General features: G+C 35.0%; 1 protein-coding gene across 4 annotated transcripts; it reads left to right on the top strand.

The window, feature by feature from the left end:
• Positions 1–111: 111 nt before the first annotated feature.
• LOC110822002 (uncharacterized) lies at positions 112–26,323 on the top strand. Of its 4 annotated transcripts, XR_015813648.1 has the most exons (14): positions 112–266; positions 383–461; positions 545–632; positions 814–963; positions 1,187–1,318; positions 12,184–12,334; positions 12,435–12,473; positions 12,549–12,623; positions 15,974–16,033; positions 21,101–21,165; positions 22,040–22,371; positions 22,521–23,017; positions 24,926–25,016; positions 26,139–26,268. XR_015813648.1 is itself a non-coding variant. In XM_022051995.2 (12 exons), exons 1-12 carry the CDS (start codon positions 180–182, stop codon positions 26,190–26,192), a joined length of 1,071 nt encoding a protein of 356 aa, XP_021907687.1. In that variant the 5' UTR covers positions 112–179; the 3' UTR covers positions 26,193–26,323. The 4 variants fall into 4 exon arrangements, 1 of the variants encoding a protein (XP_021907687.1); XR_015813649.1 differs by having other exon boundaries at positions 21,975–23,017; XR_015813647.1 differs by having other exon boundaries at positions 22,040–23,017.
• The last annotated feature ends 43 nt before the right edge of the window (positions 26,324–26,366 follow it).

Consider the following 26,366-nt stretch of genomic DNA (forward strand, 5'->3'; position numbering starts at 1 on the left):
TAAACATAAAATATTAAATTATTATTTTTAAATATAAAAAATAATACAAAAATTAATTAAAATATTTTAAACTACTAAATAATTCAATTTACCGTTTGATATACGCCCGGGGTTACATCCACTCCCAAGCCCAAACTCTGCCTAAGCAAAATTGTACTGCGAAGTGAGCAAGTTGAGACATGAGCGCCGCTGCTTTCTCCTCTTCCCACCCCTTGCTTCTCCGCCTTTACTTCCCTTCTTCCATCTCCGCCACTCCCAGTTTCCCTGTAATCTCCTTCTTTCTCTCTCTCTCTCTCTCTATCATTATTCTCCACATATTTGTCATTTCACTTGCAGTCGCTGAACCCTTCTTTTCTCTCTTTCTTGAATTTTCTTTTCTCAGCTTCTTAGCTCGCCTAGGCAAAGAAAGGGCTTCAGACTTGTCTCCCCTGCTCATGCTTCAATTTCAAGACCTGTCCAGGGTAACTCTCCTTGCACCTACACTCTCATTTTGGATTTTATGTAGAATTCCATTCATTTCTTTGAATTTGATTTTCCTTTTCAGATACATACGATCCCGAGCTTCGATATGTGCTAGAACTTGCCACCGACTCTGAATTGTATGAGCTTGAACGAATCCTTTTTGGCCCCAGGTGATATTCTCGTTTCTAATTCTTGTTTATTTGTGTTTTGATCCTTCCCTGCATCACTCCTTGTTTGGTCTCCGGTAAAATAAAACTGGACAAATGAAACATTTCCTGTAGTTTTTCGTTTATGTGGTTGATGCATTGCTCCTTTTTAACGCTGTTGGAAATTTTTTGGTTAAATGTTCAGCTATTTCAGTCCATTGCTAAAATCAATCACGCAAACAGCAGATTTGGACCATCTTATGATCGAAGAAGACATTGAGGAGCGAGAAAGTTTTATAGCAGCTCTAGAATCCCGATTTTTGTTCCTTGCCGCTGACGCCCGGGCTACACTAAGGTTTGTATTCAATTGGCTAAATTTTCGTTACAGCTTCCCTGAATGAATCTACAATCCGTTACCATCTTTGGACGATTTTCAGTTTTACTGCACACAGGAAAAAAGAGCCGTCTTTTTTTGTTGATCTTACCTTTGGAAATTGGTTATATATTTCATTGTTTCTGCAATCAGTGAAGGTCCCTTGTGGCTGATGTGTGATTACTTTTATTTGTTTCTTGGGTAGGGGTTGGAGGCCTGCATATAGAAATGTACTGCTTGCGGTGAGGAAAAAATTAAATGTTGCTTGCTCAAGCAAATTGTCCACTGAAGACCTAGAAGTGGAAATTTTCCTTCACCTATTGCGGGATTATTCGAGGTACATTTTCAACTATTATTCAAGACTTGTCAATATTGTTATGATGATTTTGTTGAAGTGAAGTAACTCCAACAAGTATGAAGAAGGAGTTGACAGCACACATATCAGAATAGTTGGTTGTTGCAAACAAATCCTTCCTTTGTATTTATCAAATATTGTGAAACCCCCATGATTCACCAGTGCTTAGTCCATGTTTCCTTCTTCCTGGATAGTTTGACCTTATTTTTTCCTCTTTTTAATTGATAAATTAGTAGATTTTGAGTCAAGGTACAAAATACACCCATGAATTGGAAGGACAGAAACAATAACTACAAGACAATAGTTCCAAGAAATCTAAAAGTCTCTTCTCCATGCACTAAAAGCTTATTCATTGAACTAAAAACTCTATCTATGAAGCCATTTTGTTTTTGATTCTCCTTTTTTATATTTTACCCGTCACAAGCTCTTATTTATTTATTTTTTCAAATATTCACAACCTCTTATTGTTCTCATTTTACCACAACCTAGCTTCTTCTTTTGTCAAACCATTCTTGGAGTGCAGCCTCTCCAAGATTTTCTTGGATTAAGGAGATCTTTTTTAAGATAAAAGTTAGTATATGTATTCAAAAAGGGCACCAAGGGGGTACCGCCCATGTACAGAGTATTACATATTTAAGAGAATCTCGATAACAACTCCAATATTATCAAAAGATAGTAAGTTACGACTCAAAAGAATGGAGTCAAAATAGTATAATCATCTATTCTTAATATTTACAAAAGTATCTTCGTTATCATCAAAAACTCTATTGTTTCTTTCTTTTCAAATAATCCAAAATATAGTAAGGGGAATAAGGTGATTGACGTGATTGCTCGAATTTAAGCCATCCTAAACCAAGAGTTCATCGTGAACGGATCCAACCATTACCCAATTAATACCAATTAAATTAAAGACCATGGACCAAAGTTTAGAAACAAAAGGATACCATAGAAGAATGTGATTGCAGCTTTTGGCTTCACACTTGCAAAGGAAGCACCTGTTAACCATAATTTTTCCTTGTTTCATCCAATTATCTAAAGTCAGAATCTTCTCTTTACTGGTTTCCCAAGCAAAAGAGGCAATTCTGGGAGGAGCGCTGGTTTTCCAGATAGATTTGAAGGGGTAAGGAGAATTATCAGTGTTGCACTGGTTACTAGGTTGGAGAGAATATTGTAGAAAGACTGGATACTGAAATTGCCATTTTTTTGCCCCTTCCAGATCAAAGTGTTAGGTCTGTCTAGAATAATAATACAAGCCATTAGGTTTAAAAAGTTGCCTGTACTCATCTAATTCCCAATCATTTAAGGAGACCTTATTTCTTTATCCTTAAGTCCTGAAACATTTCCTTATTCCAGACATTCAATTATCCTTAATAAAGTAGTCTCCTCAAGAATTTGAGCTCTTTTCAAACCTCAGAAAAATTACCTTACCTCTCTTTCACCTAATTGAGAAGGTTGGGATGTTGAATCCACGTGGTCTTGAATAAAAAAGAGATGAGACTCCATCTAAAACAATTTGATTTTAAGAAGATTGGAAAAAAAGTGACATTGGTCAAGGCAGCACTTCATGCAACATGTTGCGAAAATTCTCTTTCCAAAAATTTGAAAGAAAAGAAAATTTATAAAGAAGGTATTAGGGGCCATGTACAAAAGCTAGAATGACATATTTGCTCAAGATGTCAATAAGGTTCCCTAAATTCTCATAAAAAACAAGAGGATTATTGTTGATAAAGATTTCATGCTAAGTACAATACTATATAATTTAGAGTTCTAATAGTATAATTGTATCTTATAATTAGAGTATAAATAGAATAAGGATAACTAGTTTTTATATATTTTCTAAATGTAAACAAAATCGAAGTAATAAAACTTATAATTTTATTTTCTCTAAAAACTTCATGGTATTAGAGCGTCGGTAAAAAGCAACAGTCGCACATTTGCAAGCGTCGGTAAAAACTAAAGCCCCACATTCGTAGGCGCTAGTAAAAACTGAAACCGTACATCCACATGCGTCGGTAAAAAAAATGCAGCTGCACCTCCAAAAGCGCTAGTAAAAATATACAACCGCACAACCGTAAGAAAAATTGTAATCACACATCCTCACGCGCCGGAAAAAGTGCCGCACATTCCAAACGCCAGTAAAAAGGTACAGCCGCACATCCGGAGATGTTGGTAAAAAATTAAAGCCGCACATCCACAGATGTTGATAAAAGATTACAGCCGCACATCAACAGATGCCGATAAAAAAGGCCACACCATTACTTCTTTATGCGCACATTCAGAGATCTGTTCGGAGAAGACGAGTCAAGCTGTTTTAAAACTAAACCCGAGCCGTTTAAAGCCGAATCAAATCTGGTTTCGATTTTTTTTGCCATTACGGAGTATTTTTTATTCTTATTTTTAGCATTTTAAGATGACAGAAGTAAAAAAAGTGAGTGTTATTAGTTTTGATAATCTTTCATTACAAATTAGTCCCGTAAAACTTGATGGAATTAATTATCTTGTTTGGTCGATATATTATTTATTGTTTATCAAATATAGAAAATTGCAAGGTTACATTATTGGTGAGGTGAAGAAAACAGATGTTGATAGTTTAGAATATAATAGATGGGACTCTGAGTGTGCATTGGTAATGTCATGACTCTTAAATTTCATGCAACCCCATATTGTCAGAACATATTTGTTGTTTAATACTGCCGAAAAAATATGGAGTGCAATATCTCTTACATATTCACAGATAGGTAATGATGCTCAGATTTATAAACTCCGAAATAAAGTTTATGGCAGAAAGTAAGGAGATATGACTATTTCTCAATATTTTTTTGAACTAAATGTATTATGGCATGAGTCAGATTATTATCAAGATTTTCAAGTAGAGTGCCCTTCAGATGCAGTCAAATTTCAGAAATTGATAGAAAAAAAGCGAATTTATAATTTTTTAGCTGGTCTGAACACCCAGTATGATCAAATACGGGTCCAAGTGCTTGGTAAAGATCTTTTTCCTTAATTAGAACAAACTTATACTTATATTCAGTAAGAAAAAAGTATAAGAAATACCATGATTCACATTGCACCAGTTAAGAAGACTAGATTAGTTGCTCAGTCTGATCAATTCAGAGATATATGAAAGTGTGACTATCGTGCCAAGGTAAGACACACTAAAGAAACTTGTTGCAAGTTACATGGAAGACCAATTAGAGGTCAGGGAGAAAGAAGAGGTGGAACCACAAGAGTTCAAGCAAATTTTGTTGAGGTTAGGGAAAACTTGACTCACCATCCGTTGGAGCATTTTCCACAGAAAAAATTCAGAATCTGAAGCGTCTTCTGAGTTAATTTAATTTTCTATCAACTGTTGGCACATCAAATATGGTAAAATCAAGTATTGTTCATCCTATCTCTACTCCTGATAATTGGATCATAGACTCTGGAGCTAACATACACATGACATACTCTTCTAAAGAATTCTTAATCTATTCTTCTTGTACTGAAGGGGATAATGTCCGTATAGCAGATGAGTCATACTTCCCCGTGTCGGGAACAGGTTCATTAATTGTACTACTACTATTATACTGTCTTCAGTTTTACATGTGTCTAGTTTTTCTGACAATCTTTTATCTATTAGTGCCATAACTAGAGATCTCAACTGTAAAATTGAATTTTATCTTAATCATTGCATCTTTCAGGATCTTCAAATCGGGAAGAGGATTGACACTGATAGACTGCAAGATGACTTATATGTCTTGTATCGACATTTGAACTTAATTGGAAATCAAGCAACCATTGTGAATAAAGAAGTTAATATGCAGATACTATAATGGCACCGACGATTGAGATACCCTTCCTTTTCTGTTTTAAAAAAATTATATCTTAAATTATTTAAAAGAACTTTTATAAAGTATTTGTTTTGTGATGCATGCGAATTTGCTAAACATAAGAGGAGCTCTTATCATTTAAGTAATAATAGAAGTACGGATCCTTTTATGACTATTCACTCTGATGTGTGGGGACCTACTCAGAATACCTCTCTTTCTGATCATAGATGGTTTGTTAATTTATTGACTGTTATATTAGATTAACATGGATTTATCTGTTAAAAGCAAAAGGTGATGTATTTTCATGTTTTCAATCTTTGCACAAAATAATATGTACATAGTTTGGTGTTAAAGTTAAGATTTTCCGAACTGACAATGGTACAGAGTATATGGATAGTGGGTTCCGTGTCTACTTGGAGTCAAATGAGATAATTCATCAGATAAATTGTGTCTATACCAGTGAACAAAATAGGGTTGCTGAAAGAAAAAATAGACACATACTAGAGATAGCTTGATCACTAATGTTTATCATGAATCTACCAAAACGTTACTGGGGAGATGCAGTTCTCTCAGCTGTCTATCTTATCAATAGAATGCATTTGCGGGTCGTGAATTTTAAAAATTCTATGGAGGTTTTACAAGGAAAAAATTGCTACATTGTTCCCCCAAAAGTGTTTGGATGTATGTACTTTGTTCATGTTAGAAATGTGGGTAAACTAAAACCTAGAGCTCTTAAGTGTGTATTTGTTGAATATTTTTCTATCCAAAAAAGCTATAAGTGTTATCATCGACCATCTAAAAAATAATTTGTAACTATGTATGTTACTTTTTGGGAGAATGAGTCTTACTTCAACTCAAATCCAACACCTCTTCAAGGGGAGAGTGAGAAGGAAGAAGTGATACCTAATTCGGTAACGATTGAGAATCATGTTTTGGAGGAGAATCCTATTATAAAAAGTCTTAATCAAGAAAATAATGTTGAATGTTTAGATAAACCAGACTTGAAAAGGTATTCAAGGAGAGAGAAGTCTGAAAAAACCATCATGCAGTCTGTTCCAAGTCAAGAATCTTCTTTGGTTTCAGAAGATACTGGTGAGCTATCTTTCTCTTGTGATTTATCAGATAAATCTATTGCTATTAGAAAGGGAACGAGAACTTGCACTAAGTACCCTATATCTAATTTTGTTTCTTATAACTCTCTATTTTCCTCTTATAGAGTTTTTGTCTTATCTGTTTGCTCTGTGCCTATTCCATAGGATTGGAGAGAAGCTTTAGGAAATCTCAAGTAGAAGAAAGCGATGATTGAAGAAATGAAAGTATTGACAAATAATGAAATATAAGAACTTGTTTCACCTCCACAGGAAAAGAAGATAATTGGTTGTAAATGAGTGTTCACTGTAAAACACGAAGCAGACGGATCGATCGAAAGGTGCAAAACTAGATTGGTGACTAAAGGATTTACTCAGATCTATGTGATTGACTATCAAGAGACATTTGCACCTATTGCTCAGCTAACCTTGATTGGGATTTACAACAGTTTGATGTAAAAAATGCATTCCTCCATGGAGATTTAGAGGAAGAGGTGTACATGTAAATTCCACCTGCATTTGAAGATGAGAGGATGCAAGGAAAAATTTACCAATTAAAAAAAACCTTATATGGAGTGAAACGGTCTTCAAGAGTATGGTTTGAACGGTTTAGAAGAGTTATGATCTCTTTTGGATATCAACAAAGTAATGCGGATCATATCTTATTTATTAAACATCGTGAGGGTAAGGTCACTTTTCTCATTGTTTATGTGGGTGATATTGTGGTGACTGGAGATGTTATAAAGGAGATGACTCGGTTGAAGAAACTTCTTATTCAATAGTTTGAAATAAAAAATTTAAGAAAATTACAATATTTTTTGGGGATTGAAGTTGTTAGATCCAATAAAATGATCTTCATTTCTCAAATGAAATATATCCTAAACTTATTAGAAAAAACTGGTATGATGAGTTGCAAGCCGATAGAATCACCTATTGAAAGCATCCACAAATTGTAAACAAGTAGTGGTACATCAATTGACTTGGGAAGATACCAGAAACTAGTTGGAAGACTCATTTATCTCTCACATACCATACATGATATAGTATATGCAGTTAGTCTTGTGAGTCAGTACATGCATGATTCTCGTGAGACTTATTTACATGTTGCCTTTTGCAAATTACGATACCTGAAGTTTGCACCAAGAAAATGTCTGCTCTTTTCTAAGCGTGGTCACCTTAAAATAGAAGTATTTATAGATGCCGATTGGGCTGGGTCTCTAGATGATAGAAAATCAACTACAGGTTACTGCACACTTATAGAAAACAACTTAATCACATGGAAAAGTAAGAAACAAAGTGTGATTGCTCGCTCCAGTGCTGAGGCAGAATACAGAACAATGGCCCAAGGAATATGTGAAGTACTGTGGTTGCAAAAACTAATGAGGGAGTTAAAACTGCTTAAAGATGAGAAACTATTCCTATTTTGTGATAATAAAGCAGCAATTGACATTGCACATAATACAGTTCAACATGATAGGACAAAACACATTGAGATTGATTGACACTTCATAAAAGAGAAGGTGGTTTGTGGCTCTCTATGTTTATATCATGTATCTTCTGGCGACCAGGTGATTGATATTTTCACTAAAAAACTATGCAACAAATTTCTTTCAGAACCTGATTTGCAAGTTAGGCATGTGTAATATTTTCACGCCAACTTGAGAATGAGTGTTAAAAAGGATTTCATGTTAAATAGAATATTATATTATTTAGAGTTTTAATAGTATAATTATATCTTATAATTAGAGTTCAAATAGAATAAAAATAATCAGTTTATATATATATATTTTAAATGTAAACAAACTAGAAGTATTCTATTTTTTCCAAAAACTTCAATTATCCCCCAATGAGATACTTAGATGTTGAAACATTGAATATCTAACCATACCAAAAGAAGATGTGAGACCATTATGTGCTTTGTTATTCCTTTGAAACAATCCACAAGGTAGCCATAGGGATTAGAGAATCATCTTTCTTCTCTTATCATGGTCAATGCCTTGCCAAGCCCAAAACTTATGGAGCATTGAGCACGCCTCAACCCAACTCAGCTCCAAGAAACCAATAGCAGTGTACCATACACAATAGAAAAATTGAGAATAGAAGTGAAGGTGATTAGGGGATTCTAAGTAACAATTGTTAACTAAACTCTTGCCTCTCTTCTGATGCAGAATGTATTAACACTAGATTTCTTAAATAAATTAGAATTGTAATTATATTAAATGTAAAACTAATACTCTATTTGTGAGTTTACTATTATATTCTATTTAAAATTATTATTATAGTTTTAGTAACTTAAAGATTTTTATTCTTATAAGTATTTCTTCTAATTTGTTTTAATATTTCCTACTTGTATTAGGATTAATATTTCTGGCATTACTAGTACTAGTTTCTTATTCTTATTAGAGTTATTTCTAGTAATTTTAGGATTAATATCTCTAATATTACTAGTATTAGTTTCTTACTCTTATAAGGGTTAGTATTTCTAATTCTACTAATTTATTATTTATTAATTAAATTTTATTTAGGAAAAGTTATTTAGAGATCACTATAAATAGTTTTGTAATTTCACTTATTAAGAAGATTCAAATATTCAATGATATATTCTGAGAGTTTTTCAGTTTTCTGGTTGTTTGATGCAATCAAATCTTTAAGTTTGATGCTAAATTTTTTTAGGTATAATGCCTAAGAAACTTTAAGTGTGATGTGTAGATTTTTTATCCCCAAATCCCTAATTGGACAAATTTACCTGTTTGTCCTACATCAATTTGGTATCAAAAGTTAAAAAATCTTACACTAAAATCTCAAACCCTACATCAGAGTTCTAGACCATCTAAAGAAAAAATCACAAAAACCCTAAAATGGCCAGTTAAGTTCACCAGCCACCGTCCGTAGGTGGTGATACCGTCTCTACCACTGGACTCAGGAAGTCCTGGTTGGTGGACCATTGAAGCCCCACCACAAAGCTCTAATGGAAATTGCAACACTTGCCAGTGCATGCTCTCCTAAGTATTGTTTCTTGCAAACCTGGACTTTTGCCCTATCGTGTCTTGCACTAATATCTGATCTGCAACCAGCACCTCCAGTTGAGCCGATTGGCAAACAGCCACCATCTTCTGGTCATCGGAAGCCAACACATAACCCCATGCGTGCTTAGCTGTGTGTAGGCCTTGCTCAGTCTTTTTTGTTTTGATGTAAGATCTATGTTTGACAAGGCTAACTCCTGTAATCGGGTCTCACTTTAAACATACATTTCTAAAGAGAAGTTTAGCTTGAAAAAGAGTATGCTGAATTAAATGCTAAACTAGAGGCACATGAAGCGACTGCTAATACAAGACTCAGGCCAATGCAAAACTCAATCGATGCACTCTTGGAAGAATTAAAACACTTGCGCAGAACACAAGTGCATCCACCTATCCAAAATGTACAAGTTGCACAAGCTGCTGATAGGAGACAAATTGAAGATAATGCCGAAGATATTACCAAGAGGGTAAAGGTTGATGCTCTTGATTTGATGGAAGAAGAGATCCTGATTTCTTCCTCAATTGGGTTAAGTTAAAGCAAGAATACTTCAAAAATGGTATAATGTCTAATGCATGAAAAATTCCAAATGCACGATGAAGATAGTTGGGCTCGAAAAGTTATAGTGGTACACTGTTGATGAGCGCATAACAAGGAGAGAAACTGAAAATTGAAACATGGGAAGAGATGAAGGCCGTTCTTCGTGAAAGGTACTTACTTTCCAACTACTTTTATAAACTTTTTAACCAAGCTTTTATTTTAGTTAGGGTAACATGTCAATAATTGAGTACAAATAGAAGTTTGAAGAATTACAAATTTAGAGTCAAGTGGTCAAAGATAGCAGTCAAGCAACACCTTGATTCAAGGCTGGACTAAGAATTGATACTAAAAGAGAGTTAATTCGATAATTTCCTGCGGCTATAACATAAACATATCAAATGATCCTTGATGTGGAAGAATATTTGAAATATCCAATCCCAGGAAACATTATGTTTCCAATTGTGTAATCCACTGCTAAGAATACCTTTGGTTTAAAAAGTGAGCTGAAGAATGGATTAACATCAACTCTGAAAACTCCTGGAGGTGAGGAAGTTACTTGCTTTAGATGTGGATAGAGTGAGCACATGAATTATGAATGTTACAGAGAATGACTTGCATGTTCGAATGAAAGAAGAGGAGAAGGTGCAACAAAGAGATTTTACCTTATGTTACCTCGATATATTAATTAATCTAATTAATTAATTTTGAGATTTAACTTGATAGAAGTTCAAAATTAATTAGAATTCATCAAAAATAAAGATCAAATCAAGATCCGAGCAAGATTTGATGCATGATTTGAGATTCAAAATTTATCATTATATTGAATTGGATTTTTAGAAGAACAATTAACTGGGGCTTTTTTGGATTAGGGATTACATAGGAAGGGGTTCAGTTCTAGATGGAGGAAGTAGATGTGATTGTCTCTCCTTGGTTTCTTTTGTACTTATCGTCAATGGAAAGTCTTAATCTTGGTTTAAAGGGTCTAGGTTAGTGAGATAGGGTGATTTGCACTCTTTGTTTCTCATCAAGTTACTGGTGGATGTTCTTAGTCTAATGCTGGCTAAGGGTTTGAGAAAATTGCTATTAGCTTTTTGTATGTGACGCCACATGCCTTAATCCCACCTTCGAATCGGCCTTTCACTGAAAAGTACATTTTTGCTTCTGGCCATACCTAAAGATTCTAAGACATCTTAATAGCTATCCTGTTGCAGCCCTCCCCATACCAGGCATTGGGCATAACTCTTTCACAAAATGTTGTTTGTAAGAATATAACATCACTCTTCATTGACATCCTTAAACTTATGAATCTGTTGATTTCAACCGGTATTTTCCAATATGTTAGAATGCCAAGTTCCCTGACTCTTGGTAAGAGCTGCCATAAATTTTACTACTGGCCTGCCATGTATACCCCTGATCGAGTTCTATAAATACCTCCAAAATTCTTTGGAAAAGGAATTCCGTGGTTCCTTTGTTTCCCACAGACTGTTGATCATTGCTTCCCTTTGCATAAACTCTTGCTTATTTCACATGTTGATTCTAGACCGCAACGCATGCGTTATTCCTCTTTTATGATTCATTACTATCTAGGGTTAGCTTTTATGCTAACTTCTTTTTCATGTCATGATAATCATGTCTCTTGGAACCTCAACCTTTATTGAAATATAAATGACGAAGAATACTTGATTTATTGTATTTGATCTAGAATTTGGCCCCTTGACTTTTTAAGGGCCTATTCTTGTATATCTTTCTTTAATCACCATACCTGTAACCGCAGCCACAATATTATTATTCTGAGAGAATGTTTATTTGAACCAGGGTCCTGAAGGAAATCAATACAATGGTTTGTTTCAGTGCGTAGACCCTAAATTGCTGTTTTCCTTTGCATGTGTTTTGTGTTGATTCATAATTGAGAGTATAGCACTCACTTGTTTCTGCGTCGTGAGGTGGCCCTGGAGCTTTCTCCTTATTTAGGATAATAAGTTGGGTTTTCAAAGGAATACGGAATCTTCCATGCTATGGAGAAGGTCTATACTTGCTACTCTTTGGGTGCTTTGGTTGGACAGAAATGCAAGAATTTTCATCCTGTGTTCTTATACTGGAATCGAATCTAGTTGGGAAATGATTATGTGCTACTCTTTGGGTGCTTTGGTTCCTCTTTCGATTAACAAAGAGGTTGCATGACGATCTTGTATTGGCTCATTATTTTCTCTGTTGTTTTGTTCATTTTTTATGTTTTCTCTTTTATGAAGGGTATCATTCTCTTGGTTGTATTCCCCATTTCTTCTAATGCGATTTCTTTTTCTATAAAAAAAGCTGATCTTTTCCTGCAAATTTAATATGACAATCTTTCTCTGAGTGTAGTCTGTGACTTGCAACTTGTTACTTCATGTAGTGAAGAACTAGGAAATTTTCCAGGGTTTTCGGAAAATTCCGGATCTTCAAATTTTGAAGGTAGTTTAGAAGTTGGGCTAAGTCAATGGAAGGTGCAAGCTGTTGCTGCTTTGAAAGTTGGAGCCAAAGAGCTTCAGTCAATGATTTTAAGGGTACTCTTGCTACTAATCCTCTGGCTTTCTTTTAGTCTGATTCTTTTGATTATTCATTAAATAGATTTAGATATACTTGTTTTTATCTTTCTTTATGTAGGGTGGTGGTATGATCACACTGGCCAAAATTTATCAACTGGTACGGGATTGATTTGTTTGTTTGATATATTTTTGCATTTTTGTCATAGTATTAATGGTTCTTTTTTTCTTGTAGTTAGCAAGAAAGTTTTCTGGAAAGGTATTTTTGGAAGCTGCTAACTATCAGATAAGGAAAGAGATGCTCAAAAAGGTACACGTTTTGGCATCTAAGTTTCTTCTAGAGTTGGGAGTAAATTTTTTTTTAAAACAAAAAGAGAATTAGATTAAGACAGCATCAAACAGTTGTAACCCAAGTACAAGAAGATCTACAAATCAATCAAATTGTTTAACAAGGTCTGCCAAATCCTCAGCAAAACAAGAGGAATAAAATCTGTCAGAGTCCTAATAAGTCAAATATGGCTGAAGAAGAAGCAGTCAAAGTTGCTTCTTTTGATGGAAAGGTTTACAAGCATTTTTACACACAGGGAACAGAAGAATGACAAAGTCAAAGGGTGAAACCAGTTCAGACATATACTTTCACAAAAAAAAAAAGGTTCAGATAGGCTTCCTTGTAATAGTTCTAGGTTGTCTTTATTCTGTCCTATTCTTATGCTGTCCTGCTGGGCTTCTTTGGAATAATTCTAGTTTGTTTTTGTTTAGTGTCCTAGTCTTATGCTATTCATAGTTTTCTTTATGTTCAGTTTTACCCAGTGGTTTATTTCAGTTTTTTATCTTTTTAGTTTATGTAATTGTAGAATTACTGCTTAGAGGCAGTTAATTCTGTAATTGATGATACAAACTCTCGGAGTTCAGAAGTGGATCAGGTAAGAACTTGTTCAAGTAAGAACTTATTCAATTTGTATCATCAATTCTGTAGTTGATGATACAAATTCTTTGGTTCTCTCTAAGAGCCGTTAAATTGTGTCAGAATAGGGAAGAAAGGAAGAAAAGTTGTGAAAAGCTTAATCCTCTTGTAGATTATCCTATTCCTAGACTCATAAACTGATCCTTAAGTAGGGAACCTAACAGCCTAACAACTGATTTTTTTTTTTGAAATAAAAAATATAGTATATATTAACAAGGCACCAAAAACAGGGGGTACCACCTATGTACAAAAGTTTTACAGCCTAATAACCGATCCTTGACTGCTACTATAGCCCATTTACCAAAGCATTCTGGCAAGTCAAGGTTCTTCCGAAGGTGAAGGTGTTCGCGTGGACCATAGTTTTAAATCAGTTAAATACCAAAGAGTTGCTTCAATTTCTTAGGCGTGATCAACCTTTGTCTCCAGATATTTATGTGATAGTTTGCCGAGAAAGGTAAACACATGGTCATCTATTCCTCCAATATGAGGTGGCGTGGAGGCTATGGTGAGGAAAAAAGCTCTTGCTTTTTACAAGAAGCGTTTTTGCAGGTGTATAGACAATTTGGTTAGAAAAAGACCGTCGGATATTTGCAATTGATCTTTTCTGGATGTAATCCTATAGGAACAGATGACCTCTTTGGCTTAGGCTCATAAGAAATTCTCTGACATGTTATCTCAAAAAACAAATTATCTGACATCTCTCTTACTGCACTCTATAGGAATTGGGACACATTAGCCACATGATCAGTTGTCGTTTCTTTTTGTCCTCTCCAATGTTACTTCAATAATTTTCTTTTATTTATATTTCAAAAAAAATTATTTTGTTTTATTACTAACTTTCCTTGCAGCTGGGTATCTTATCTGCTACTTTTTTATTGTTTCCTTTTCTTTCTTAATAATATTCTTTTTATATAAAAAATATAAGAGATAATTTAATTCCTGAATTTTTAAAATTGTTTCAAAAGACACTTTAAGGCAGACAGTGTTAAAATTTTAAAAGGAAAAATCATTACTCTTTAGGTTTTGTTTTGGATGAGTAAATAATAATTTTTAGATAAACATCTCAAGATAATGACACCACCACCACCTTCGGTGGCAACACTAATATTAGCCCATTAACACCACCCCAACCCCAAACCCCCACCACTCTACCATCTAACACCACTCACTGTTTAACCTCTTTCTCCTCTTCCCCTCTCATCTCTCTGTTTACCAAATGAACATAAAAGAGAAAACATCTTCCTTCTCTGTCACTTCTCTTTCTATAGTTTTTACTGCCGAACCCTAAATGATCACTTTGCGATCATCTGATGACTCAACGTTCAGAAGAAGTGCCTTTTCCAACACCATAAAACTTGTGCTCTCTCCAACCTCCTCTTCTCTCTTTTTTGTTCTCCTTTCTTCTTCCTCAACCCTCTCGGTATCCTTCTTTTTACACACTCAAAGAAAAGCTCTCTTTTCTTGGCTCATCCTGTGCAAACCACCCTCCTTTCTCTCTGAATTTCAACTCCCTCTCTCTTAATCTGAAAATTTCACCCCTTGCTCTACTCTCCTGAAATTAGCATCCCTAATATTCCCCCGAGTGCCCCGCACACCCCACCTCCCCCACCCAATCCCCCCTCTTTTCTCCTATTCTTTCTTTTTTGATTAGTCTCTGTTCTCCTCACTTGCTGCCCAGCTCTTTGCTCGAATGATCATTTTCTGATAAAGCTGTTCTAAGATGCAAGCTTGTCCTTGTTGGCTTCTTTTGCTTTTATGCCATGACCACAAGTAACAACTCCTCCCTGCTCTTTGCAAGTTTGTCCATTTTTCCCGTCTTAATTTTAATTAAAGATCAAAATTAGAAAAATAAATAAGCCATGTTATTTTTATTTCCATAAATGTGATATGATAATTATAGAGAATATTGCATGACTTTATCAATAACATAGGTAAATTATTTAATTTTGTTTGATTGTAATAAATATAAATAAAAATTTATCTATTACTAACAAAACGTTATAAGTTTTTGAGGCGTTAAATTTGACTAAATATGAAAACTGATGATATTATTGCATCGAAGGAAAACTTGAAAATAAAATAAAGAAATTAACTAAAAATGCTAAAACAAGTAATGTAAAAATGTAAAAGAAAATGATAAAACAAAAGAATGACGAAGATTCTAAAAAAGGTAGAAAAGAAAAGAAGAAAATTAAATAATTATAAGATTAAATGTAATCAAATAACATAAGAAATAAAAGAAAAGATAAGTTGAAAACTGGAAATAGGAGAAGAATCCGTGGAAAAGAAAAAGAAATATCAATATTGAAATGAAAAAGAGATTAAAAGAAGGAAAATAACAGAAAAGAAAGGTTGCAAAGAAGGAAAAAGAAGTGAAAAAATAAAAAGTAATAATAAAAATAAAATATTGTCCGGTGAGGTCATCTGGCCTCAAAGTTGAAATGGCATGATTATAATTAAATAAAAAATTAGGTAAATAATAAAAAACAATTAGTAATCTGTAAACTTATTAGAAATGAACAAAAATTTAAAAAATTTCTCAAAGTCGCAGTTGACTGTTACTGTTAATATAGACTTCAATTTTGATGTATAGTAAAATTCAATAACTGAAGTGAGATGGTCATCATGGCTCATCTGCTATAGTATAACTGACTCTCTGTTAGGTACCTAAGCTGCTTCTTGGGTTTCATTTTCAGGGTGGACAATTAGCTCTTGCTAATTTGGAATCTGCAGCAGCCTTGCTTGCAGCAAAACAGGTATATCGGCATTGATATAATTTTCTGAAACTTGTTTTGAAGATCTTTCGCTCCCTTTCCCTTTGGTACTTTGATTATTGTCTTGTGAGAGAAAGTATGGTACTGTATGAAAGGCACCATAGGGGTGTCCTACTATATGAGAAATAATACTTCTTAAACAGAGTATATGGAAATGTTCTTATTCTCTTTTTTGTAGTAAAAGAAGAAATATCATTGAAAGGGAAGAGATACGAATCAAGAGGATCAGGTATCCTCCAGCAGAAAACAAAGAAACAAAAGGAGAAAAAGAGAAAGTCTAGCTAAGTATTAGCAAGAATAGCTAGCTACTCTATGCACAAACCTGATAAAGACGTATCTTTAAAACATCTGTTGCCTTTAGCGCAACAGATGCCAAAAATTAAACTTTATTCCGAACAATCATAATAGTCGACTTTGGCTCCCGAAGATGCTTGCATTCCTCTCTAGCCAAATCACCCACTTTTCGGGAAAGGTTGCTCCAATCAAAAGAGAGTAACTCCCTCTTCATTGCTGGACCCATCAAAACCGAAAAGAGGAAGGACTTGACGTTTAGAAGGATAACCCACAAAAAACCAAGGTCCCATTTGGTACGTGGAAAGATTTTATAGTTTTTGTTTTTTAAAATTATATGTATTTTACTTACAAAACTGCACAAGCTAGTGAATAAAGAGAACATTAGTGAAGATAATGATAAAGTTAAAAAACTTTAAAACATTGTTTTTAGTGTTTGTAGAAAACTAATGCTTAATTATTTCACGAATGTGCAACTCTTATATAATTATATGAATGAAAATATGCATAAATACATGAACTTAAAAAAATGAAATTATGCAAAGGTGTTGGCGAAAAGACTCTCTCGAGTTCTTGGGGAGGTTATAGGGGAGTGTCAACATGCTTTTGTTGAGGGGAAACAGATTTTGGAGGCTGTTATGGCCGCTAACGAGGTGGTAGATGATTTATTCGCAAACAAAAGAGATGAGCTGGTATGCAAACTGGATATAGAAAAAGCATATGATCATGTCAGCTGGAATTTTATTGATTACATGCTGTGTAGAATGGGTTTTGGGTCCAAATGGAGGAGTTGGATGAAGACTTGCATCTCCACTACTTCTTTTGTGGTGATTGTTAATGGAAGGCCATCTGATTTTTTTTCTGCTTCCTGTGGGTTACGGCAGGGGGACCCTCTTCTTTTCCCGTTACTATTTATTATAGCAATGGAGGCTCTAAACAGTTTACTTTGCAATGCTAAGGGGCTGAACTTTTTGAAAGGTGTTATGGTTGGGAAAAGGTCGAATGCTCTTGATGTAATACACATTTTCTTTGCAGACGACACCCTCATATTTTGCCATCCGGATATCAGGAACCTATTACACCTGTGATGCATTCTCCATTGTTTTCAGGCCGTTTCTGGACCGAAAATTAGTCTGTTAAAATCTGAACTGGCCAAAATAGGGGGTGAGGGGGATGGCAGCAACTATTCTATGGTTCTGGGTTGTAAACCGGTGGAGTTCCCTTTGAAATATTTAGGGATGCCATTGGGTGCAAAATTTAAAGATAAAAGCATTTGGGAGCTGATTGTTGAATTGTTTGAAAATAGACTTGCGGAATGGAAGAGGAACTTTCTATCCAAGGGAGAGCGTCTCACTTTAATAAAAAACACGTTGGCCAATCTTCCCATGTACTACCTATTGATCCTCACAATTCCTAAAGAAATTGTGAAGAAGCTAGAAATTATACAATGCAAATTTCTTTGGGGGGATGAAGAGGGCTATAGGAATTATCACTTGGTTAGTTGGGAAGATATCAAAAAACCGGTTCACAGGGATGTTTTGGGCATAAGATCCTTAGTCTACATGAACATGGCTCTTCAAGGAAAATGACTTTGGAAGTTCTTGATGGAGGAGAACAAAATGCGGAGGAAAATTGTGTTTGTTCGTTGGGGTGGATCAGATTCGGCTGGTGCTGGGGCAGGTTACAGACCTCACGGGCGTGGTTTGTGGAAGAATATTATGAAACAATTGTTGAGGTTCCTCTCCTGCACCAAATGGCAATTGGGAAAAGGGGACAAAATTAGATTTTGGCAAGACAGGTGGGCTGGTGAGGACAGATTACAGAATATGTTTCCCAGAATTTTTGAGATAGCATATTCAAAAGGTTTGGCGGTGGCTGAAGCATATCGGTTTTGCAATGGCTGTGTCGAATGGTCTGTTAGGGTGAATAGACATTTAAATGACTGGGAAATTAAAGAATATGAAGAGATTTTGCTGATCCTGGAGAACCAAAGTACCAAAGTTGACTCGGACAAGATTATGTGGAATCTTGAGAAAATGAGAAATTTTTCTGTTCAATCATATTATAGGTTCTTGGCTGGTGGGGAAGAGGATGGAAGTCTGGAACTCCCTATTAAGCAAATCTGGAAAACAAAAGTGCCCCTTAGAATGACATTCTTTGCATGGGAAGCCTGTAGGGAAAAGATTCTCACTATTGACAATTTAAGATTGAGGGGGCAGATTATTGCAAACAGGTGCTATTTTTGCATGTGTGCTGAGAAATTATGAAATCACCTTCTTTTATGGTGCCCGGTTGTCTATAACTTATGGAGCATTATTTATGAGCTCTTGGGGATTAGTTGGGTGATTTCTGAAACTGTGAGAGGGGAAATTTGGGCTTGGGATGGGCTTAGTTGCAAGTGTAATGTTGCCAATTTGATTCCATTGACTGTTTTTTGGGTTCTTTGGAAAGAAAGAAATGTTAGAGGTTTTGAAGGAAAAAACTTAGGTTTGTATAAACTAAGAGATAAGTGAATTAACTATTTTGGGACTAGTTTGTTGGGTCATGATATTGTTCGGGATGGGGATTTTGGGGATATCGTTGACATACTAATTACTTTATAAATCTCTATACTTATGGGTCGATACCCTTTTTTTTGGTACCTTGTTAATATACACGCTATATTTTTATTTAAACAAAAAATATTTTTATGTAGCAAATGTAGTCTAAAATTCTCAAGAACATGATTCCAAATTGTCTAGGCCATATTAGAGTGAAGGAAGAGGTGGTAATGAGTTTCAATAACTTCGTAGCATCAGACTCCTGGTGACGAGGCATTATTCAACTTGTGAACTTGAAATATTTCATTAGTATTAAGCTTCCTAGAATGGTATCATAAAGAAAAACTTTTACCTTAAAGTGAGTTGGCCCCTTCCATAAAGACATATGAGGAAGATATTCTGAGTGATAGGATTGTGAATCAAGCAATGTAAATAGGACTTAGCTGAAAAGAAAATACATGAGAACTCAAATAACCAAAATTTGCAATCTAATTTATTGGGAAAAGAATTGTACAAATCCAAAAGATGAAGGATATTGGTCATGTCCATAGTGTCATGGTCATTGAGATCTTTGTATAAAGGGATTCCAAAAATAGGTTCCACTAGAGCGAACCAAAAATGAGGAAATAGGGCAAAACTAATTTCTGGGTAATCTCTTAAGTCTGGGCAAACCATAAGCAAGGGTCTTCCTAGACAAGAAATGAGAACCACTCCGTACCCTCAGTTGAGGTAAGGGTAAAAAAGAAGCATGAAGACTAAAAATTGCCTTCAAGGGGCTCATTTAAGTTCTCAAAACATTTATGTTGGAATTCCATCGATTCTAGTGAAGACCAAATTGACCCCTGTCCTATAAGGACTTTGTCTCTACCCGAAACCTCCATATTCATTTTAGTTATAGAGACAAATCTTTATGACGAGGATTCTTAATGCCAAGGCCAGACAACACCTCTCCCAACTAATTGAATAGTCTCTTTTAAACTCATTCGAGCTTGACTAAAGGAGAGATTTCATCACTCTAAAACTATAGGCCACACCTCTAGGGGATTTTAAAAAGAGAAAGAAAATAAAGGGATATACTAGACATGCATGATTGAATAAGATTGGCTCTCCCTCCTCCAAGAGAACATGACGACTTTCAAGCTCTCAAGACTCTTGGAAATATTAGAAGCAACGAGGCTCAGAAGGAATCGACCCTAGGGTTCCCCTACAAGGGAACATAAAACAAAACTAAAGAGCCAATCTGCCTACATCCTGCAAATTAAGCTAAATCCCACACTTGGTTCCCAAAGTTGATTTTCTTAAGGTCAGTTTTTGTGAGATTAATTGTTAAACCTAAAGTAATCTAAAATATGCAAGATGATAATCCCATGAAAAAAGTTCACAAGGTCATAAAGAAGGAACAAATTGTATCATTAGCAAACTGAAAGTGGGAAACTTCCACTTTATCCTGACCAACCTTAAGACCCTCTATGATCCCTCTCTCTAACCATTTGGGGAGCATACAACTCAAGACATCAACGACAATTGTGAAAGAGAAAGGGGACAATGTGTCTCCTTGCCTTAAACCGTGTTGACGGGAAGAATCTCTAGCCTTGTCATTAATTGTAATTGCGAAAGTAGCATAGCAAAAACATTTTAATCTACCTTCTCCATGTATCTCTAAACCTTTCATGTCTATCTTTTTTCTCAAGAAAAGTTCAATTGAGACGATTGTAAACAATTACAAAGACTAGTCCTACCCAAAGTAATGTTAGAACATATTTAAACTAATTCTTGAAATAATGTTAGACACCCTAAACTAATTTTATAAATCTAGCAATAAAAACTGAATTACCAAAATAATGCTAATCCTAATTAACCTCAAAGTTTGTTTTTTTTTCTTTTTGTCTCTTGCTCCAGGTCAGAAAGGAGTAAGATGGATTTTGATTTAGCGGAGAGTTTAGCTTTTGTTTACTAGTGATTATCTTGAAACGAAACAACGGCACACCCCCCCCAACCCCCCCCAGCCAATCCCTTCTTTTCCATATAATTTTTGTTTGTAAACATTTATACCATTTGTACATGTTGGCCTTTCATTCTGCTTTCTGGAATATTATTGTTTATGATTAATTTAATAGCAAGAATAATAAGTTGCATATTTTGGATTTGTTTCATTAAGATTGTACAATGAGTCATTTTTTGCATCTAATATTGGTGTTTCCTTATCAACTGTTGATAGGGCTTTGCCGGTGCTGCATCCAGATATTTGGGTTTGAGGAGCATGATGACATTTCTTGGCCCAGTGTAATATACTTATATACCCAAGTGACATATTGTTGCATCACTTACGAACTTTAAACTTTCATATTATATGGTTGGAGTAATTCAACTCTGTCATTGCTTTTTGTTGACTTCGAACACAAATTTTCTCAGTATTGTATTGTTCATTGCTGTTAGTATTCATTGTTTAGATCAAATTAATTAGTTTATTGAGGGTTTATTCACTTTTGGGATTTCATTACTAGATATTATACTTGTATGACATGGTTCTACCATGTAATATGCAAAAAATGATTTCCACACATGCACAGAGATATAGTGTGCATAATTTTATTATTATTTCTTTAATTTTGCATTGGAGTTCTTAAACATTCTTTAGATGTGTCAAAACGAATTTAGAACCTGTACCCAATTGCATATTTTCTTTCTGAAGCATATTCTATATCTAGAAAAATATATACAATATGAAGAATTTCTGTTGTTTTCCCATCTCTTTCTTCTCTCTGTCACCTTGTGGAGAGACTTGGCTATGCTTTTTGAACACAGATGGGAAAAAGAATATTTTTTTTCTTTACTTTCTGTTATAATCAGTTGGTACAAAAGACTGAATTTATATAGTTTTACATTTCTATTTTTCTTATTAATTTTAGGAGTAAATGACTATACAATTAATAACAGTAACTTTTTAAAAATTACAGTAATAAATGCTAAAAATATGCGATAATAACTCTTAAAAATATGCAGTAATAAATCTTAAAAATATGAAATAATAATTTTAAATATATGCAGTCAACTTCTGATTCTTTTTATATATTTCTACACTTTTGTTTTAGGTGAAACTTGGTTTGCTGATGCTTAGTTCTTTTCCTCTTGACAATTTCTCTTGGGAGATTCTTAGGCATTGGATGAAAATCTTTCGACATCTTGTTTGTTGGTGACAAAGTCGTCAACATCTACATTGACGAAAATGTTAGAAGTTTTTGTTCAACCATCATTTTTTATGTGAGGGAGGTGGTTTGGCTGCTTCGGATCTTAGGGAAATTTTATTGGGAGAAGGTACACGGTCGTGGGTAAGGAGCATGGTTGGCAAGAACCACACTATGGGGTGGCTTTGGGTGTCAAAAGTTATGCAGGTTCTTGGCTATCACGAAAAGGGTAGGCGATGTGTGGTTGAGGATTTGTATACTTGAGGGGATGGAAGCTCGCAATTGGTGGCAGATAGTATTTGAGGTATGTAGAGTTGTGGACTGGGTTTTTAGATCCCATTGTCTTTGTTGCTATTGGAGAGCTAGGCACCATACCAAGAGTTTCTCCGACTAGTTGCAGGCTTCCATGCATAACATGCAAGATTGTTCTTAATGTTTCTTCTTTGTCTGCAGCTATGGCTAATGACGACCCTTATAGTTTCTTTAAGGCTTCTCAAGATCTGAGGCAAGATTCTCCATTCCTTTTTATAATAGTGATGGAGGCCTTTAATGTACTGTTAATAAGAACAAAAGATCTCCAGTTGCTTGGGGGTTCAGTGGTGGGGGAGAGGGGAGATGCAGTGGAAATGGTTCATGTGTTCTTCGCTGAGACACGTTATCTTGTAAACCTAATTTTCATGCCTTATTGAATATTATATGTTTTCTTTTATGCTTTCAAGCTGTCTCGAGGCGTAAGATTAGCTTGAAACAGATTGACTCCGTCTTGATTGTGGAATGGAAAGATTTTGCCACTTCTTTCAGACTTTAGGGGTGCAAAGTTTCTATTCTCCCTTCAATTTACTTGGGACTACCACTTGGAGCTGAATTCAGGATGCCTCTATCCGCAACCCTGTTGTCACCAAGTTTCAGAATAGATTGGTGCGTGAAGAGGAATTTCCTCTCAAAACGAGGTAGGTGGACTCTTATTAAAAGCACACTTTTTCTCCCTGCTAGTGCAGCGAAGAAGCTGGAGTTCATTTAGTGTTATTTCCTTGGGGTGAGTTCGATAAGAGAAAAAGATTCTCCTTGGTTGTTTGAAATGTTGGAGAGCTTCCCTTTTAGAGGGGTGGTGGTGGGATCATGTCAGTGGTTGACGTTAACCAATCTTTTTTCAATAAGTGGCTGTAGAAATTTATTTAAATGAGTAAGGTAGTCTCTGACAGAGAGTGATGGGATAAACACATTGAAATTGAATTTTAAGATATCTAGGCTTCAATGTGGTGTAGGGTTTTCTACGAAAATCAACTCTAGGTGGGATTAGTTCCATGGTTGTACATGGAGAGTTGGGTTGGGCCAAAAGGTGAGGTTTTGATGGGATGAATGAAGTGAATGTGGAACACTTGAGCAGAATTGTCTCACGATCTATTATTTAGCTCATTGTAAGGAGGCTGCAGTGGTCGAATCATTCTCTTGTGCCTTTGGTAATGATGTTTGGATGGTTGATCTAGTCAGAAACTTCAATTTATGGGGGGTGAGTAAATACATCAATCAACTTAAGTTCTCTCCCTGTGTATGAGGTTGCACGGGGCCTTGGATGTGCTGGTTTGGAAGCCAAATTTTAAAGGTGTTTTTTCGGTGAAATTGTTTTACTTTCATTTGGCTAACATTGTTGTGAACAATGAGAAGGTTCATTAGAAGCTGATTTGGAAGATTAATACCTCCCCTAGTGTGGCTCTTTTTACTTGGAAGTAGCTAGGGGAAGTATACTTATCCTAGACAACCTGATTAAAAGAGAGAAGATTTTTGTGAATGTTGTGTTATTTTTGCACGAAAGCTGCAAAGTAAGGCAAGCATATTTTTCTCTGGTGTCCCTTTCTTTTTTTTTTCTATAGACAATGACGTAGGCCTTTTGGGAGTGGGTTGGGTCATGGCTGGTTTCATAGAAGATGAGATACAAACTTGGAGGGGCATCTATAGTTTTAAGTGTTATCTTAATTCTCATCCCCCTGACTATCTTATGGGTTATATGGAGGAAACAAATAGAAGGATTTTTAAGGGTATAGAAGTTACTTTTGGTAGGCTTAAAGATTTGCAGTTGCAGACCCTAGACTTTTTAGTTAAAGAGCCATTTTCTTTTTTCTTCCAGGGATATTGGGGAGCTTATTAATAATCTGATAGCTCTTGAAAGTTTCTTTTTTATGACTCATACCGTCTTGGCGCCATATCAATATTCTACTTCTTTTTACTCTAAAAGAAGTTTCTTCCTAAAATAGAAAATGGTGGGGACAACACATTTCATCTAGTGATTGGACACTGGTTTTTTTCTAGTAGATTTGAGTAGGCTTAAATATTGTCTATATGATTATACTTGGAAATGCATAGGAAGATATCCAGTTATTTATTTATTGGAAATCTATAATTCTAATAAAAAAATTAAAAAAGTAGTAGTTCTGGTATTTAGTGCCTCAATTTTTCCTAAACAATGTGTTATTATGAATCTTTGCTTTCTGTTATTCACTTAAATTTTTTAGAAAATTCTATGTTTTAATTTTCCCATAAAATGAGGAGTAATGTGTTATATTATGAAGAGGTCTTTTTGTTAACCTTCCATAATTTATTCTCTGTTTTGACTTTTTCGCGAGTAGCTAGTCAGAATTTGTCATTGTACATAGAACTGTTAGCTTCTTTCCTTGTGTTGCCGGTAGATCTAGTCTGTGCCTGAGTGGGAGAAAGCTTATTTTTGGGTATTACAGTGTGTGCCTTATGAATTTGTGGTAAAGATATCAATCTATCTTCAACATGGCTTTATCACTTGACACCTTTTTCTGTTTATGGTTTCCTTCAAATCTGATCCTCTTATATCCATTGGCATCATGCAGGTTATGGGGAACATTTCTGGCTGATGTTGTTATTCAGATGCTAGGAACTGATTATGCTAGGATTTTACGAGCAATTTATGCATTTGCACAGGTAACTGCACTATTATACTGTAGAAACCCTCCACTTTGTGTGATCTCCCTAATGACATGTTAGGTTCATTCTATCATAATTATCCCCGACATTCAATGAAGTGAAATTTCTGATCTCTTTGACTTAGTTGTGAAGTGATTTTGATGTATAGCAGTTTCCACAGTTACAGAAGTACTAGTAAACAAGGTAATGAACAGTGTTATTTTAGTAAGTTCTGAGGTAGGAAAAGGAGAGTTAATAGTGGCTGTGTGGTAGAGGTTGGCTGGTGCAAAAAGGTTGGTTTGAGCGGGACCCATGACAAGCTGGCGAGTAGGGCTGTGGCGGCTGTTCCGACTGAACATAAGGTAGCTGTCGGAGCTAAGCAGCCGGTGGTGATGATGACTGGTGTTATGGCTGGTCATGAAGGCTGTCCCTCTTTTAAGAATTTTCTTATTTCGACAATTAAAACAAAATATGATTTATGAAGAGTTTAGAGTTTTTTAACCTAAAATTTTGATAACATATGGAAGAATCAATATGTCTTTCATTAGGACTTCATCCATAAAGTGAATAGTAATGATATAAGAAAACATCATTAATTTACAAAGATCAAGATAATATTCTTTTACCCTAATGTACACTTCTTAGCAGTAGTATGACCGAGTGCCTGCTTCTGAAATATTAGTGGAACTTTGTGAACCTCCTATCTTATTTTATTTCCCGTGAGAGATCGTGGTTAAGTATAATCAAACCTGGAATACTGTCCAATTGCATTCCTCCAACACCTGATAGGAAAAAGTAAAGCTCCATCTAGTAAATGAAAAGTTTTTTATTTTCATTTCCTCAATAGTTATATTTGTAAGTAATAAGTAGGTAGTTGAAAATGAAACCAATGATCGAAATATGATGGCAAAATACGTTACGGTTTTCTTTGCTCTCGAGGACACTACATACATATTTTACACGTATAAACTATATAGATATGAGTTCGAAAGATATATTTGTATATAAAAAAGATCCTCTAATATTTGGCAAGTGTTGTTCTCTTGTGGTTTATACTTGATCATTGATGTCTATATTATATATAACGAAGTATGATGGTTATAATGTACATGACCTGTTTGAGCTGTTATTTTGCCTCAGATTCGCATCAATCGGACATACAGGCTGCCGTCTGAAGATGAGGTAGGAATTTAGCTACTTGGGTTCTTTGTTTTTTGTTTTTTTTTGTTTTTTTTAATGTGTTTAGATGAAAGAGATTCTTTTTGAACCATTTTCATATTGTATGCACATTTTGAAGGCAGTATGTAGATTTATATTTATGCGTATATCCATGGATAAATATTTAGGTTTTGCTGCTGCCCCTTCCCA

Source organism: Carica papaya, chromosome 7 (genome assembly GCF_054855325.1).
Source record: "Carica papaya isolate Zhongbai chromosome 7, ASM5485532v1, whole genome shotgun sequence".
Taxonomy (NCBI): Eukaryota; Viridiplantae; Streptophyta; class Magnoliopsida; order Brassicales; family Caricaceae; genus Carica; species Carica papaya.

Excerpts from the sequence above, each read along its gene's own strand:
- LOC110822002 (XM_022051995.2), top strand. The coding sequence starts at position 180 with ATGAGCGCCGCTGCTTTCTCCTCTTCCCACCCCTTGCTTCTCCGCCTT. Across the intron at positions 633-813 it reads CGAATCCTTTTTGGCCCCAG|CTATTTCAGTCCATTGCTAA; the intron begins GTGATATTCTCG and ends TTAAATGTTCAG. Across the intron at positions 21,166-24,925 it reads ATGACATTTCTTGGCCCAGT|GTTATGGGGAACATTTCTGG; the intron begins GTAATATACTTA and ends GGCATCATGCAG.